The 17964-nt window shown below is 46.0% G+C and overlaps 1 protein-coding gene across 3 annotated transcripts in view; it reads left to right on the top strand.

Moving 5' to 3' along the window:
* The window catches only part of LOC140427017 (protein Jade-1-like), a 268434-nt gene that overhangs the window by 184676 nt on the left and 65794 nt on the right, over positions 1-17964 (top strand). For all 3 annotated transcript variants that reach the window (XM_072512418.1, XM_072512419.1, XM_072512417.1), the window contains exons 9-10: positions 876-992; positions 4353-4871. In XM_072512418.1, the coding sequence (XP_072368519.1) occupies positions 876-992; positions 4353-4871 (636 nt within the window). The remainder of the gene's footprint in view (positions 1-875; positions 993-4352; positions 4872-17964) is intronic.

The raw sequence follows: 17964 nt of genomic DNA, 5'->3' as shown, positions 1-17964 counted from the left end.
TAATTTTTGAATAACCTGTATTCTACAAGATTGGTTGTGTTTCGTGCTGACATTGGTAAGAAACTTATTCCACATCCCAGCACTGAGTTTCATGCCTCACCTCAATAAGTGCAGTGCTGCCCACTAAAATTAATGTGTGCTTCATTAAACAATGAGCTGCCACTATTTTAGATAATGAAAGTCTATTAAATCTACACAAATCAAACTCATAGTAATAACTAAAACCCAAATGTGATGGAAATGTCAATTGCAATCGAAATGTTAATTGTCCTGCTTCTGTTTTTATTTCCGAGTTGTGTGTGTTTTATTTTGTCTCTTGAACGTTACATTGTCTGTAAAAATGTGTTCCTCTTTGTTTACAGGGCGATAGCTTTAGGAGTCAGGATGGATGTGGACATGGTTTTTTAAAATTCCCTTTCCCCTTCCTTTTTACCCTATTATGAAAAGTCAGAAACCAATTAACTCACTCCGAGCTCAAGTCCTTTCAGTACCAATTTTGTGAGTCGCATTATCAACCTTGAGAGTAAATCGCAGTCACCCTTCCGGTTGAGGAATAGAATAAGATAGAAAATAAATTATATAATAAATGTACAATATTGAAACTTCACAGTGTCGGGTCACAAACTGGGACTAGTGGTGTTCAGTTCTCAATTTTGACCACTTAGCAATCCGCAGCATCTCTCTGAATCAAATGAGTGCTGCAGCACCCAATCAAATGTGATGTGGACAGAGGCCGAGGTAGGATTTCTGCCACTTGCCCTTGTGGTGACAGGATGTGTGGATTGGTAAAATCTAGGTTCTTGGATGGAAAAAAGCCAGGCGAAAAGATTCCATGGTTTGTCTAATTAAGCTTTACTGTGTTTCAATATTTTTAGGTAAGTATAGGTTGCCCTGAGAAGATGGAACCCATTACAAAGGTGTCACACATTCCTGCTAGCAGATGGGCTCTGGCTTGTAGCCTTTGCAATGAACGGACTGGGACATGTATTCAGGTCAGTATGAGCATGTCCGTCAGTTTCCAATATTGTTCCATGACTACAATGAAAGTGCAATGCAGTTTGTTCTGTTAGAAGATGTTGTGGTGATTAAAGTGCCAGATTATGTCTTGTGCATTACTTATTTCCCTGCTTCCTAGCCTAGCCTGAACCTTCATTTTGACTGATCGTAGAAGGAGAATTTACACCTTAGTGGAAACTTGTAGAATCTAACTGTCTTGGGCTCTCCTGATGGTGACAGCTTATTAACTGACTCATACAATGCTTTGATACTGTGATACTTTGATACTCATACTGTGCTAAATTAGCTGATCTTAACCACGGCACTGGTCGGAGCTTTGCAGGTTGCCACAGAACTCGAGGGTAAGGAAGAAGAAAATTGTTCTGGTTTCTCACTACCCATCGTTTCCGACCAACTCGTCCTGGAAAGTACACTTGCATTGACTTTGTGCGAAATTCTCCCAAGCCCCCGCCGGTGGGTTCAATGGCGGGCGGGAGGGTGAGAATTCGGCAGGAGGCCCAAAACTCGGTTTTACGTAGGTGTGAATTTCCTACAGGATTTTCCACCAGTGTCTGTTAAGGCGGATCGGGAAACCACTGGACAACGGCATGAAATTCCCAGGGCACCTACGTCAGATTCTCTATGGCACCAACCGTGAAGCACGTTTGGAACAATGTGCAGATGTCAGGACTCACTTGAACAATGCCTGAGGCTGCCTCTGGAGTTCAGGATAGAGGCCGCCAGCAACTCTGGACTTCAGAACACCACAGCGGTGGGTAGGGGGGCTTCTGCAGGTGGACCTTGCACATTCAGTGTCTTGGAGGGGGTCCATCTTCCAGCCTCAGAATGTTCCTGGAGTTCCGCCTTCTTTCTCGGGAGATCCATCTTCTGGTCTCAAAGTGCTCCCAGAGATCCATCTTCGTTTTCAGGAGGTCCACTTTCTTTCAGTGATGTTCAATATGGTGCCCGGATAGGGCAGCTGACTACGCGTCACCTGGCCTGCCCTGCCACGGAATACGGCGCAATACACCTGGTTGCATAATTAATTAGGTCGGAGCCAGAGGGTTTGGCGTGTTTTCCTGCCAGCCTCTGCAGCAGGAAATACTCCACGCTTCCGAACCCGCCTCGGGATTTAGTCCCCAGTTGGGAGAATTTCACCCTTTAAGTGAAGAAAGAATCAGTCTTACATGTGATGCCACCTGTGGGTGTACAGTCTACTAACGATCATTGTCTAGGCCCGTACATGAAGGATGGTCACTTTATCAAGGTACCCAAAGTTGCCCATTACCGGTAGAACTGTGCTCCATTATACTGCCAGGTGAAAGGAGAAGGGAGAAAATTGTCAGGAAGAAATGGAGGGATAAAGGCTTAGATACCTTCAAGTACATTTTAACTTGAAACTTGTGTACAGTGATGAAGCATATGTTTTAGTAAATTGTAAAAGTTTTGGTGCATTACGTTTTTTAATTTTTACTTCGAATTTTCAGCACAGAAACAGATCTATTCTAATGAGCTTCTTCACACCTTACATTGCATTGCCCCATCAACAGATCTTTCTCTTACTTCCTCCCTCATAGTTCATTGAGCTTCCTTTTAATGGATTTGTACTTAGCGCCTCAACCACTCCAAGTGGTGGTGAATTACACATACTCACCACTTTTCCCCTTTGCCCTGACACTGTCCGTCCTCTACTTTCCTACCACCGTGAGCTATACCTCAGGATTGAACTGGGGATGGTGAGCCCACCAAAATTCTGAAAATGAAATGAAAATCGCTTATTGTCACAAGTAGGCTTCAAATGAAGTTACTGTGAAAAGCCCCTCGTTGCCATATTCCGGCACCTGTTCGGGGAGGCTGGTACGGGAATTGAACCCGCGCTGCTGGCCTGCCTGGGTCTGCTTTAAAAGCCAGCTATTTAGCCCATTGTGCTAAACCAGCCCCAGTGACTTGTCACTGTTCCAGCAACAAAAGTGCAGTGGAGCAGGGCTTACGTTATAACAAAAGGACACAAATCCTCAAGCTGACATCATTGCCATGATTATAGGGGCTAGGCCTGGAAGGTGCTTCAGAAGAACCACCTCGATCTACCGGCTGCAGTTAAATCAGCTAACAACCCATTATCTACAGGGAAACATCTGAGTTTCAACATTAACAGGCTTCTACTCCGAGGGAAGCTCAGGGCCAAAGTTATTAAGGTGATCGATGAGCTTAATCTTGCTGCTTTTTGGGGGGTTGTCAAAGAATATAATTGATGAAATTCCTGGAATAGCCTTGGAATTCCCTGGAAGGATTATGACACAGTAGCTTTGTCGTGTCGATTTAAGGAAGTAGTTTCTGATTACTCATTCGCCCAGAAATTAGAGCGCGCCCATTGGATAAGAAAGCATTCAAATCAGTCTCACAAATGAAACAATTTCATGCAAAGGGGCTTTTGTCATTTCATCAAATTAGCAAACCAATGGGCTCAAGCTGTTTGCTCTTGATATCTTTAAAGGGTGCAATAGTTCAGTATATGAATCCCACATAGACTTGAGGGCTGAATTTTCCTGAAAATCAGCAAAGGACGATAGCTGGCGCGAAAAGCAGGGTTGAAGCTGCTGAGAGCAATGGAGGATTTCTCCGCTATAGAGTCCCACACTTAGAAATAAAAAGCAGCAAGGGCGGGTCCCACAACGTATCACTGGTGGGGAAGCCTCTGATTCATTTGCCACGCCAGCAACTTGGTCCTTTGTAGATAGGGGCACCATTTCAAGGTTGCGTCGGTGCTAGGTTCAACCTGGAACCCCCCCCCAGCAAAGTCCGATGCTGCTCCTTGGCACTGACCCCATGACCCACACCCCACTGAATGATCGAGAGATGAAGTAACTTGAGCTCCCCTAGGAGGTCTGCTTGCCAGGTGCGCTCCTTGGGAATAATAATATGCTATTTAATTCAAATGATATTCCTGACGTTGAACGTTGGGAAATGTGCCCCATCACTGAAGGGAGGAGGGGACACTCACATTACACATTCATGTCGATGTGAAACACAATTTGCCTGTTCTCGTGAGATTTTCCACTCCCGTCGCCAAACCTACCTAATGCAATTGGGAGCAGAAAATCCCAGCCTGAATGTTCTAATCCTTATTGGCTGTGGGCCTGTATTTTAAGCTCTTTTTAACATACTTGCCGCATGATGGAGCTGTACTGCCAGTGTGAGGGCCTCACCAGGAAAATGGAGTTCCCTGGTGGATTGGAGGTAAAACCATTACAGATTTGTGAACCATAAACAGTAAAATGGTGCGGGTAGTATTGTTTAATTTGAGATCTGCTTAATAGGAGCAGCATTACATCAATTATCTTTGCTCTCCTTTCCAGTGCTCAATGGCTTCCTGTATAACAGCATTCCATGTGACGTGTGCATTTGACCGCAACTTGGAAATGAGGACTATCCTTGCAGAGAACGATGAAGTTAAGTTTAAATCCTACTGCCTGGATCACAGCAGCACTACTACTAATTCCTGCACTAAACGAGATGAGGCCATGAGCAAATTGAACGAGGCACGACAGCTTACTGCAGCCGCTGATGGGATGCTGGAGGTGAACCAGAGTGAGCGTGACCTGGAGAAGGCGAGCCTAAGGAAGCAGAAGCTGCAACAACTTGAGGAGGAGTTCTATGAACTGGTAAAGCCCTCCGATGTGGCCGAACAGCTGCAGATGTCTGATGTCTTGGTGGATTTTTTCTACCAGTACTGGAGACTCAAGAGAAAGTCAAATTTCAATAAGCCACTTCTGGCTCCAAAAACGGATGAAGTGGATAATCTCGCCCAGCAGGAGCAGGACATCTTATACCGACGACTGAGGCTCTTCACGCACCTTCGACAAGATTTGGAGAGGGTGGGTATGAACTTTAAAGTTAGTTACGCCTCATGCAGACCATTGTGGAACCCATTCGTCACTTGTTTCTTTATCAAACCTTGCATCAACAACCATCATAATCTGTAACACTGATGTGGGCATTTTTGTGTGTTAACGAGGTCCAATAGTCGGTACTGCCAACATAAAACAAATTGATCCCATCCCAAAAATCTGAATAGAAATAATAGCTAGGATTAGTGATTGATCGCAATGCTGTAGGTTCACACACAGGGTTGTGACACACACTCACATTCAGTAATCTAGAGGAAGTGCAAGAGTGGTTTAGATAACTTACTCCTTTGTTTCTACCTGGCTGAGGTTGGAAGCTGGAATTGGTGAAGCGATCCTTTATTATGCCATTTCATTGTTAATATTTTACAATAATCTCCTGTGACCCTTAGCTCCTCGGTAGAAATTTCTCATTTCTTCTCCCAGTGACCCTCTAAAAGCAACAGCCCTGTAGGGTAGGAAGAGTCAGCACGGTAGCACAGTGGTTTGCTTCACAGCTCCAGGGCCCCAGGTTCGATTCTCAGCTTGGATCACTGTCTGTGTCGAGTCTGCATGTTCCCCCCAAGTCTGCGTGGGTTTCCTCCGGGTGCTCCGGTTTCCTTCCACAGTTCAAAGATGTGCAGGTTAGGTGGATTGGCCATGCTAAATTGCTCTTAGTGTCCAAAAAGGTTAGGTGGGGTTACTGGGTTAGAAGAAAAGAACAAAGAAAAGTACAGCACAGGAACAGACCCTTTGGCCCTCCAGGCCTGTGCCGACATCCTGCCCATCTAAACTAAAATCTTCTACACTTCCTGGGACCGTATCCCTCTATTCATGAATTTGTCAAGGTGCCCCTTAAATGTCACTATCATCCCTGCTTCCACCACCTCCTCCGGCAGCGGGTTCCAGGCACCCACTAACCTCTGTGTAAAAAAACTTGCCTCGTACATCTCCTCTAAACCTTGCCCCTTGCACCTTAAACCTATGCCCCCGAGTAATTGACCCCTCTACCCTGGGGAAAAGCCTCTGACTATCCACTCTGTCTATGCCCCTCATAATTTTGTAGACCCCTATCAGGTCGCCCCTCAACCTCCGTCATTCCAGTGAGAACAAACCGAGTTTATTCAACCGCTCCTCATAGCTAATGCCCTCCATACCAGGCAACATCCTGGTAAATTTCTTCTGCATCCTCTAAAGCCTCCACATCCTTCTGATAGTGTGGCGATCAGAATTGAACACTACACTCCAAGTGTGGCCTAACTAAGGTTCTATACAGCTTCAACATGACTTGCCAATTCCTATACTCAGTGCCCCAGCCAATGAAGGCAAGCATGCCGTATGCCTTCTTGACTACCTTCTCCACCTGTGTTGCCCCTTTCAGTGACCTGTGGACCTAGATCTCTGACTTTCAATACTCTTGAGGGTTCTACCATTCACTGTATATTCCCGACCTGCATTAGACCTTCCAAAATGCATTACCTCACATTTGTCCGGATTAAACTCCATCTGCCATCTCTCCGCCCAAGTCTCTAAACAATCTAAATCCTGCTGTATCCTCTGATAGTCCTCATCGTTATCTGCAATTCCACCTACCTTCGTGTCGTCTGCAAACTTACTAATCAGACTAGTTACATTTTCCTCCAAATCATTTATATATACTACGAACAGCAAAGGTCCCAGCACTGATCTCTGCGGAATACCACTAGTCACAGCCCTCCAATTAGAAAAGCACCCTTCCATTGCTACTCTCTGCCTTCTATGACCTAGCCAGTTCTGTATCCACCTTGCCAGCTCACCCCTGATCCCGTGTGACTTCATCTTTTGTACCAGTCTACCATGAGGGACTTTGTCAAAGACCTTACTGAATTTCATATAGACAACATCCACTGCCCTACCTGCATCAATCATCTTTGTGACCTCTTCGAAAAACTCTATCAAGTTAGTGAGATACAACCACCCCTTCACAAAACCATGCTGTCTCTCACTAATACGTCCATTTGCTTCCAAATGGGACTAGATCCTGTCTCGAAGAATTCTCTCCAGTAACTTCCCTACCACTGATGTAAGGCTCACCGGCTTGTAGTTCCCTGGATTATCCTTGCTACCCTTCTTAAATAAAGAAACAACATTGGCTATTCTCCAGTCCTCCGGGACATCACCTGAAGACAGTGAGAATCCAAAGATTTCTGTCAAGGCCTCAGCAATTTCCTCTCTAGCCTCCTTCAGTATTCTGGGGTAGATCCCATCTGGCCCTGGGGACGTATCTACCGTAATATTTTTCAAGACGCCCAACACCTCGTCTTTTTGGGTCTCAATGTGACCCAGGCTATCTGCACACCCTTCTCCAGACTCAACATCCACCAATTCCTTCTCTTTGGTGATTACTGATGCAAAGTATTCATTTAGTACCTCGCCCATTTCCTCTGGCTCCACACATAGATTCCCTTGCCTATCCTTCAGTGGGCCAACCCTTTCCCTGGCTACCCTCTTGCTTTTTATGTACGTGTAAAAAGCCTTGGGATTTTCCTTAATCCTATTTGCCAATGACGTTTCGTGACCTCTTCTAGCCCTCCTGACTCCTTGCTTAAATTCCTTCCTACTTTCCTTATATTCCACACAGGCTTCGACTGTTCCCAGTCTTCTAGCCCTGACAAATGCCTCCTTTTTTCTTTTTGACGAGGCCTACAATATCTCTCGTTATCCAAGGTTCCCGAAATTTGCCGTATTTATCCTTCTACCGCACAGGAACATGCCGGTCCTAAATTCCTTTCAACTGACATTTGAAAGCCTCCCACATGTCAGATGTTGATTTACCCTCAAACATCCTCCCCCAATCTAGGTTCTTCAGTTCCCGCCTAATATTGGTATAATTAGCCTTCCCTCAATTTAGCACATTCACCCTAGGACCACTCTTATCCTTATCCACCAGCACTTTAAAACTTACTGAATTGTGGTCACTGTTCCCGAAATGCTCCCCTACTGAAACTTCTACCACCTGGCCGGGCGCATTCCCCAATACCAGGTCCAGTACAGCCCCTACCCTCGTTGGACTGTCTACATATTGTTTTAAGAAGCCCTCCTGAATGCTCCTTACAATCTCTGCCCCATCCAGGCATCTAGCACTAAGTGAGTCCCAGTCAGTATTGGGGAAAGTTGAAGTCTTCCATCATAACAACCCTGTTGTTTTTACTCGTTTCCAAAACCTGTCTACCTATCTGCTCCTCTATCTCCCGCTGGCTGTTGGGAGGCCTGTAGTAAACCCCCAACATTGTGACTGCATCCTTCTTATTCCTAATCTCTACCCATATAGCCTCGCTGCCCTCTGAGGTGTCCTCCCATAGTTCACCTGTGATATTCTCCCTAACCAGTAGCGCAACTCCGCCACCCCTTTTACATCTCCCTCTAACCCGCCTGAAACATCTAAATCCTGGAACGTTTAGCTGCCAATCCTGTCCTTCTCTCAACCAGGTCTCTGTAATGGCAACAACATCATAGTTCCAAGTACTAATCCAAGCTTTAAGTTCATCTGCCTTACCTGTAATACTTCTTGCATTAAAACATATGCACTTCAGGCCACCAGACCCGCTGTTTTCAGCAACATCTCCCTGTCTGCTCTTCCTCAGGGCCATACTGGCCCTGTTCCCTAGTTCTCCCTCAATGCTTTCACCTTCTGACCTATTGCTCCGGTACCCACCCCCCTGCCATACTAGTTTAAACCCTCCCGTGTGACACTAGGAAAGCTCGCGGCCAGGATATTTATGCCTCTCCAGTTTATATGCAACCCGTCCTTCTTATACAGGTCACACCTGCCCCGGAAGAGCTCCCAGTGGTCTAGATAATGGAAACCCTCCCTCCTACACCAGCTGTTTAGCCATGTGTTTAGCTGCTCTACCTTCCTATTTCTAGCCTCACTGACACGTGGCACAGGGAGTAATCCCGAGATTACAACGCTAGAGGTTCTGTCTTTTAACATTCTGCCTAACTCCCTGAACTCTTGCTGCAGAACCTCATGCCCCTTCCTGCCTATGGCATTAGTATCAATATGTACAACAACCTCTGCCTGTTTGCCCTCCCCCTTCAGGATGCCCACTACCCGTTCGGAGACATCCTGAACCCTAGCACCAGGGAGGCAACATACCATCCTGGAGTCTCTTTCACGTCCACAGAAGCGCCTATCTGTGCCCCTGACTATAGAGTCCCTTATTACTATTGCTCTTCTGCGCTTTGACCCTCCCTGCTGAACATCAGAGCCAGCCGTGGTGCCACTGCTCTGGTTGCTGCTGTTTTCCCCTGATAGGCTATCCCCCCCGACAGTATCCAAAGGGGTATATCTGTTAGAGAGGGGGACAACCACAGGGGATTCCTGCACTGACTGCCTGTCCCTTCTGCTGGTCACCCATTTCTCTGCCTGCACCTCGGGTGTGACCACATTTATATAACTGCTGTCTATGACGCTTTCCGCCACCTGCATGCTCCTAAGTGCATCCAACTGCTGCTCCAACCGAACCATGCGGTCTGTGAGGAGCTCTAGTTGGGTTCACTTTCTGCAGGTGAAGCCATCCGGGACGCTGGAAGCCTCCCGGACCTGCCACATCTCACAGTCAGAGCACTGCACCCCTCTAATTGTCATTGCGTCAATTAATTAGTAAATGAAATTAAAACAACATTTTTTTTTAAAGTTACTGTTAACTATATGTTTTCTAGCACTAGATTTCTACTATAAATGTGAAAGCTAAATATAGTACTCTCCGATCTCTGGCTTAGATACCCCTCTAAATTATAATTAAGTAATTATGTTTAATTAATTTAACAGTGCTTAATTTTTAAATTTATTGCAGATTCCCAACCAGCCAATCAGGTCACAGTTTTACTGTGATGTCATTTCAGTTTTCTCCCCCCACACACAATTTGAAAAGGTAATAAAAATAAAAATGAATAAAAATCACTTACCTTCCCAGGTTCTCAGCTGCTCTCTGGTTCTCTCCCTACAGATTAATAGTTACAGGCCAGAAGAAAGAGAGAGACCAAAAACAGTACATAGAACATAACAGCGCAGTACAGGCCCTTCTGTCCTCGATGTTGTGCCGACCTGTGAAACCACTCTATAGCCCATCTACACTATTCCCTTATCGTCCATATGTCTATCCAATGACCATTTGAATGCCCTTAGTGTTGGCGAGTCCACTACTGTTGCAGGCAGGGCATTCCACTCCCTTACTACTCTGAGTAAAGAACCTACCTCTGACATCTGTCTTATATCTATCTCCCCTCAATTTAAAGCTATGTCCCTTCATGTTAGACATCACCATCCAAGGAAAAAGGCTCTCACTGTACACCCTATCCAATCCTCTGATCATCTTGTATGCCTCAATTAAGTCACCTCTTAACCTTCTTCTCTCTAACAAAAACAGCCTCAAGTCCCTCAACCTTTCCTCATAAGATCTTCCCTCCATACCAGGCAACATTCTGGTAAATCTCCTCTGCACCCTTTCCAATGCTTCCACATCCTTCCTATAATACGGCGACCAGAATTGCACGCAATACTCCAAATGCGGCTGCACCAGAGTTTTGTACAGCTGCAACATGACCTCATGGCTCCGAAACTCAATCCCTCTACCAATAAAAGCTAACACATCGTACGCCTTCTTAACAACCCTCTCAATCTGGGTGGGAACTTTCAGGGATCTGTGTACATGGACACCGAGATCTCTCTGCTCATCCATACTGCCAAGAATCTTACCATTAGCCCAGTACTCTGTCTTCCTGTTATTCCTTTCAAAATGAATCACCTCACACTTTTCTGCATTGAACTCCATTTGCCACCTATCAGCCCAGCGCTGCAGCTTATCTATGTCCCTCTGTAACTTGTAACATCATTCCGCCCTGTCCACAACTCCACCGACTTTAGTGTCATCTGCAAATTTACTCACCCATCCTTCTACGCTCTCCTCCAGGTCATTTATAAAAATGACACACAGCAGTGGCCCCAAAACAGATCCTTGTGGTACACCACTAGTAACTGGACTCCAGTCTGAACATTTCCCATCAACCATCACCCTTTGTCGTCTTCCAGCTAGCCAATTTCTGATCCAAACTGCTAAATCACCCTGAATCCCATGCCTCCGTATTATCTGTAGTAGCCTACCGTGGGGAACCTTATCAAACGCTTTACTGAGATCCATATACACCACATCAACTGCTTTACCCTCATCCACCTGTTTGGTCACCTTCTCAAAGAACTCAATAAGGTTTGTGAGGCACGACCTACCCTTCACAAAACCGTGTTGACTATCTCTAATCAAATTATTCCTTTCCAGATGATTATACATCCTATCTCTTATAAACCTTTCCAAGATTTTGCCCACAACAGAAGTAAGGCTCACTGGTCTATAGTTACCTGGGTTGTCTCTACTCCCCTTCTTGAACAAGGGGACAACATTTGCTATCCTCCAGTCTTCTGGCACTATTCCTGTAGACAAAGATGACTTAAAGATCAAAGCGAAAGGCTCAGCAATCTCCTCCCTAGCTTCCCAGAGAATCCTAGGATAAATCCCATCCGGCCCAGGGGACTTATCTATTTTCACACTTTCCAGAATTGCTAACACCTCCTCCTTATGAACCTCAAGCCCTTCTAGTCTAGTAGCCTGAATCTCAGTATTCTCCTCGACAACATTGTCTTTTTCCTGTGTGAATACAGACAAAAAATATTCATTTAGCACCTCTCCTATCTCCTCAGACTCCAAGCACAACTTCCCACTACTGTACTTGACTGGCCCTACATTTACCCGAGTCATTTGTTTATTCTTGACATATCTATAGAAAGCTTCAGGGTTATCCTTGATCCTACCTGCCAAAGACTTCTCATGTCCCCTCCTGGCTCTTTTTAGCTCTCTCTTTAGGTCCTTCCTAGCTAACTTGTAACGCTTGAGCGCCCTAACTGAACCTTCATGTCTCATCTTTACATAAGCCTGCTTCTTCCTCTTCACATGTGTTTCGACTGCTTTAGTAAACCACGGTTCCCTTGCTCGACCACTTCCTCACGGCCTGACAGGTACATACTTATCAAGGACACGTAGTAGCTGTTCCTTGAACAAGCTCCACATTTCCATTGTGCCCATCCCCTGCAGTTTTCCTCTCCATCCGATGCATCCTAAGTCTTGCCTCATCGCATCATAATTGCCTTTCCCCCAGATATAACTCTTGCCCTGCGGTATTGCCCTATCCCTTTCCATCACTAAAGTAAACGTAATCGAATTGTGGTCACTATCACCAAAGTTCTCACCTCCCTCCAAATCTACCACCTGTCCTGGGTCATTACCCAGTACCAAATCCAATATGGCCTCGCCTCTCGTTGGCCTATCTACATACTGTGTCAGGAAACCCTCCTGCATACATTGGATAAAAATGGACCCATCTAAAGTACTCGAACTATCGCGTTTCCAGTCAATATTTGGAAAGTTAAAGTCCCCCATAGCAACTACCCTGTTGCTTTCGCTCCTATCCAGAATCATCTTTGCAATCCTTTCCTCTACATCTCTGGAACTTTTCGGAGGCCTATAGAAAACCCCTAACAGGGTGACCTCTCCTTTCCTGTTTCTAACCTCAGCCCATAATACCTCAGTAGACGAGTCCTCATCAAACGTCCTTTCTGCCACCGTAATACTGTCCTTGACTAACAATGCCACGCCTCCCCCTCTTTTACCACCTTCCCTGAGCTTACTGAAATATCTAAACCCTGGCACCTGCAACAACCATTCCTGTCCCTGCTCTATCCATGTCTCCGAAATGGCCACAACATCGAAGTCCCAGGTACCAACCCATGCCGCAAGTTCACCCACCTTATTCCGGATGCTCCTGGCATTGAAGAAGACACACCACCTTCCTGCCTGCCGGTACATTCCTGCAACTTTAAAACCTTACTCATTACCTTACTACGCTCAACCTCCTGTATACTGGAGATACAATTCAGGTTCCCAAGCCCCTGCTGAACTAGTTTAAACCCTCCCGAAGAGCATTAGCAAATTTCCCCCCCCAGGATATTGGTACCCCTCTGGTCCAGGTGTAGACCATCCCGTTTGTAGAGGTCCCACCGACCCCAGAATGAGTCCCAATTATCCAGAAATCTGAAACCCTCCCGCCTGCACCATCCCTGTAGCCACGTGTTCAACTCCTCTCTCTCCCTATTCCTCGTCTCACTATCACGTGGCACGAGTAACAACCCAGAGATAATAACTCTGTTTGTCCTAGATCTAAGTTTCCACCCTAGCTCCCTGAATTCCTGCCTTACATCCCTATCCCTTTTCCTACCCATGTCGTTGGTACCTATGTGGACCACGACTTGGTGCTGTTCCCCCTCCCCCTTAAGGATCCCGAAAACACGATCCGATACATCACGCACCCTGGCACCTTGGAGGCAACACACCAACCGCGAGACTCTCTCGTTCCCACAGAATCTCCTATCTATCCCCCTAACTATGGAGTCTCCAATGACTAATGCTCTCCTCCTCTCCCCCCCTTCCCTTCTGAGCAACAGGGACAGACTCTGTGCCAGAGACCTGTACCCCATAGCTTACCCCTGGTAAGTCCCCCCCCCCCCCCCCGCCCCTCAACAGTATCCAAAGCGGTATACTTGTTACTAAGGGGAACGACCACAGGGGATCCCTGTACTGACTGCTTCCTCCCAGCCCCTCTCACCGTCACCCATCTATCTTTATTCTTCGGAGTAACTACATCCCTGAAGCTTCTATCCATGACCACCTCTGCCTCCCGAATGATCCGAAGCTCATCCAGCTCCAGCTCCAGTTCCCTAACGCGGTTTCTGAGGAGCTGGAGATGGGTGCACTTCCCACAGATAACATCAGCAGGGACACTGACGGCGTCCCTCACCTCAAACATTCTGCAGGAGGAACATTGCACTACCTTCCCTGCCATCCCCTCTAGATAAAAAAAGAAAAAAAGAGCTTACCTGTTATTCACTCCCCTTCTCAGCAAGCACTCACTCAGCAACCTCTGCGCCCTGCACGATAACACCTGAGGGAAAATAAAAGAAAAACTACTTACCATTCACCAGCCAATCCCTTACCTGCAGGTTGTGACTTCACGGTTCAACTTCTTTCTACTTCTACCTGCCCTCGAGCCTTCCTCTTGATCTTTACAGCAGTTGGTTATTTTTTTGGTTAGAGGAGGGGGTAGGGAGGGAAACATTGAAGAAGTGTTTCGGGTTTAAGTGTCACTTGACAACAGCTCCTCCATAAGCCACCTTCAAGTTCGGGTGAGCACAACAGACGTATGCAAATTGCCCCCGCAACAGCCAATCAGCAGCTCCGCTCTCCTGCCCTCTGCTGGATGCGTGTCTTCACTTGAACAGCTAGGGTCTCTTGCTCAGGTACACCTTCAAGTTAGGGTGAGCACAACAGACGTATGCAAATTGCCCCCGCATCAGTCAGTCAGCAGCTCCGCTCTCCTGCCCTCTGCTGGATCAAGGGAAAAGGCACCTTCTCCCACTCTGCACCAAATTACCTCATTGCACCAAATTACCAAGTTCCAAATTCCCACTCTGGGTGTGTCTCACTCTGGATGTGTCTCCTTCACTTGCGCAAAGCTTACTGAGTGCGCCTTCTGTCTGTCTTTTATACAGACCTCAGCTAACCAGGATGACTCGCACTACTTAAGCTTCAAAGAGAAAAATACAATGTGCACCTTTGTGCCACTAAACAGGCCTCAGGTGACTGACAGATAACTGCCTCTCAGCAATTAGGGTGGGGCAGCTTCAGCCAATCAGACACTCAGCTACACACTGCACTTTTGACTGAAAAACAGCAGAATTAGACTTACCACTTACCTTTCCTGATTACATCACTGCACCAAGTTCCAAATTCCGACTCTGGATTTGATTCACTCAGGCTGTGTCTCCTTCATTTACGGGTGTGGGCTTAAGTGGGGTGCTATTTCCAAGGGCTGGTGCAGACTCGATGGGCCGAATGGCCTCCTTCTGCACTGTAAATTCTATGAATAACCACAATTGCTTGCTGTTAAAGATGCGTCAAGTACCTAATGAAATCGTAGGATCCTGAATTACAAGTGTTTATGAGACACCCGGCTGATTCTAGTGGACATCTTAGCCAACTTTTCTTTTTAAAAAGTGTTGTTAACATGACAGCAGGCGAACAGTTGGACATGAGCTGGAAGTGCTCGCAGCCTATTGTATTTGTGAGTCATCCCTAGTCCCACTGCAGTTGGTTCGAATTCCCCTGAACCTATGTCTTATCATTTATGGTGCAACACATTAGTCTCGACTCTCTTTCCCTTCTTTGATTAACTTTTTTTAATTTTGATTTTTTTTTTTCCTTCTTTCTTACCAGATGTTATTTTAGTGTTCATTGCCTTCTCAGTGCCCCGTGCACCTGTCTCTTAATTTCTCTATTGTCCCTTTCTCAACTCCTGTCTCTCCTTGATTTTTATTTTCTCCCCATCTGCATCTTTTTCAGCCAACTGATTTCCTGTTGTAAATTTACTGGAAATGTGTCGGAAACCCCATTTACACAAGTGTGAGGGATTTTCAACGTACTTCTGACAAAGTTACAGCTGTGGAACAGGAGAAGCTCAGCAAAAATTATCTGTCTGTGATTGGCTATACGGGATTGCAAAACCCTGTCTCGCAGACTAAAGAATGTATTATGTAAAAATTGCTTTATATCGAATTGTTAGTGAGCTATGTTCTGAAGTGGGGAATAATATCTCACTGGTTCACATTGATGTTACCAGGGTGCATTCTTGGACAGAGAATTGAGTTTCCAGGCTGCTGTTGGAGTTTACAGACCTACCGACTGCTTTTAACTTGTTGAGCAACGTCTCCCATTTAAAACGGTTTGCATTCCTAGTTCTCAGTGAAGAATAAAGGGATTAAGGGTTATGGTGTTCGGGCCGGAAAGTGGAGCTGAGTCCACAAAAGATCAGCCATGATCTCATTGAATGGTGGAGCAGGCTCGAGGGGCCAAATGGCCTACTCCTGCTTCTAGTTTTTATGTTCTTATCCTGATCCCTATCGCTTCTCCTGTTTCTTGCCCTGACTTTCTTGCTTGGTTTCCAAATGTGGAAGAATTTGGTTTGTACCTTGGTTTGGGCAGCACGGTAGCACACGTGGTTAGCACTGTGGCTTCACAGCACCAGGGTCCCAGGTTCGATTCCATGCTGGGTCACTGTCTGTGCGGAGTCTGCACGTTCTCCTCCTGTGTGCGTGGGTTTCCTCCGGGTGCTCCGGTTTCCTCCCATAGCCCAAAGACATGCGGGTTAGGTGGATTAGCCATGCTAAATTGCCGTTAGTGTCCAAAAAGGTTAGGAGGGGTTATGGGGATATGGTGGAAGTGAGGGCTTAAATCGGTCGGTGCAGACTCGATAGGCCGAATGGCCTCCTTCTGCATTGCATGTTCTACGCTCTACCTTGTGGAAGTGGAACTAACCCGTGCTCCACAACACAAGTGAAAACTGCTTTGGAAATCATCTAAATTCCCAGCTTTGAGCAATTCTTTTGACCCCAGTGTTCAAAAACACACATGGTGTAAAATGTCACAGAGCCACACAGAACAAAAAAATGATCCGGTTTCAATCCCTGCTCGGTGTAGAATTAGTCGATTCAGACTGGGCGAGAGTGGAAGCATTATTGTCAAAACCAGTGTCCCTGATAAAGGGTTACAAACAAAACCTGAAGCGTCTCCTGCTTTAAAGCACACACATGTGGACTTTGAGTGAAAGACAGTTTGCTTGCAGTGTCCAATAGTGAAAGAGTCTCTGAACACTCTGGCCGGAATTCTCCGGCCGCTGGGATTCTCTTTTCTGACTGGCAGCACGCCCCCGCCCATGGGTTTTCCAGCGACGTGGGGTAGCTTTGATAGGAAATTCCATTGACAAGCAGCGGGAAGAAAAGATCCCGCTGCCAGTGAACGGCGCGCAGCCGAGAAACACGCAGCTGGGGGACCGGAGAATCCCACCCTCAGTATTGAAGATTGTTATCTTGATAAGGTATCAGAGGGCTGTCATCACCTCAGTCTCGGTCACTAAATTCAATACAGGAGGGTTTAAAAGAGGAGATTATAGAGTAAATAAATGAGAAAGAATATGGAGTAAATTGAAAAGCCTTTGTTGTACTGGTGTTTACCTTCCTATTGAATAGCCCTGGTCTTTTTGTAGATTTCCTTGCCTTCCCCTCCCCCCAATCTATTCTTTTTCCTACAATCTTGGTGCCACCTAACCTTTTTGCTTCCTGATTTATCTCCTCTAATGCCTTGCAATTTGGATTCTGTTTCTCAATTGACAAAAAAGTCATACGGTCATCGAATTAGATTTTTATTTTCATCCATTTATTTGAAGATGCGAAGGATAATACAGTCTCACCACAGTGATCATGTATCAGTGACACACAAGAGCCCCAGAGAAATTCCACAAGCAATTCCTCAGTCACATCATCTCGGTTCAGTGGGAGGACTGTCAAAATCTAATCCTTCTTGAAGCCAGGTCCATAAGCATTCAGGCAAAACTCCTGCAAAATCCACTTCGATGGAATGGACGCTATGCCTGGATGGCTGAAAATCAGCTCTTCTGCCAGCTCCTGTCCTCTGAACTCTCTAGGCCAATATTCCAGGGGAGGACCATTAAAATGCTTCAATGACATCCTGAAGCACGGCAACACTACCTTAGTAACTGGAAGGAGCTTGCTACCAAACGTTCAGAATGGTATCAGCATGTCCATTATGCTGCATCATGCTTTGAGTTAACGCCTTAATGATTAGGCAAAGCAACGCAAGAGAAGGAATGAAAAGTAATCAAATCTTGCACTCTGGATCCCTCTACCTCTTGGGACATCCTGCCCCCATGTATCCAAAGATCTGTGGGTCAAAAATTAGTCTGTCGGCCAAGTGAAGACCCATGACATAAACTCAGAACCCTGAGTAGAAATTATCCTCGAATTGAGGAACAGCCAATGATGTGTCAGTCCACCCAGCCATTAGATTGTTGGCTGAGACCACAGTCAGGAATGAATTCTTTCTAGCCCTGCTCTTGATTTTTTCCCCCCAGATTTTGGGGATTA

This window comes from Scyliorhinus torazame, chromosome 7, assembly GCF_047496885.1.
Source record: "Scyliorhinus torazame isolate Kashiwa2021f chromosome 7, sScyTor2.1, whole genome shotgun sequence".
Lineage (NCBI taxonomy): Eukaryota > Metazoa > Chordata > Chondrichthyes > Carcharhiniformes > Scyliorhinidae > Scyliorhinus > Scyliorhinus torazame.
Note: the sequence above shows the minus strand (reverse complement) of the source record. Positions and strands in the feature narration are given on the sequence as shown.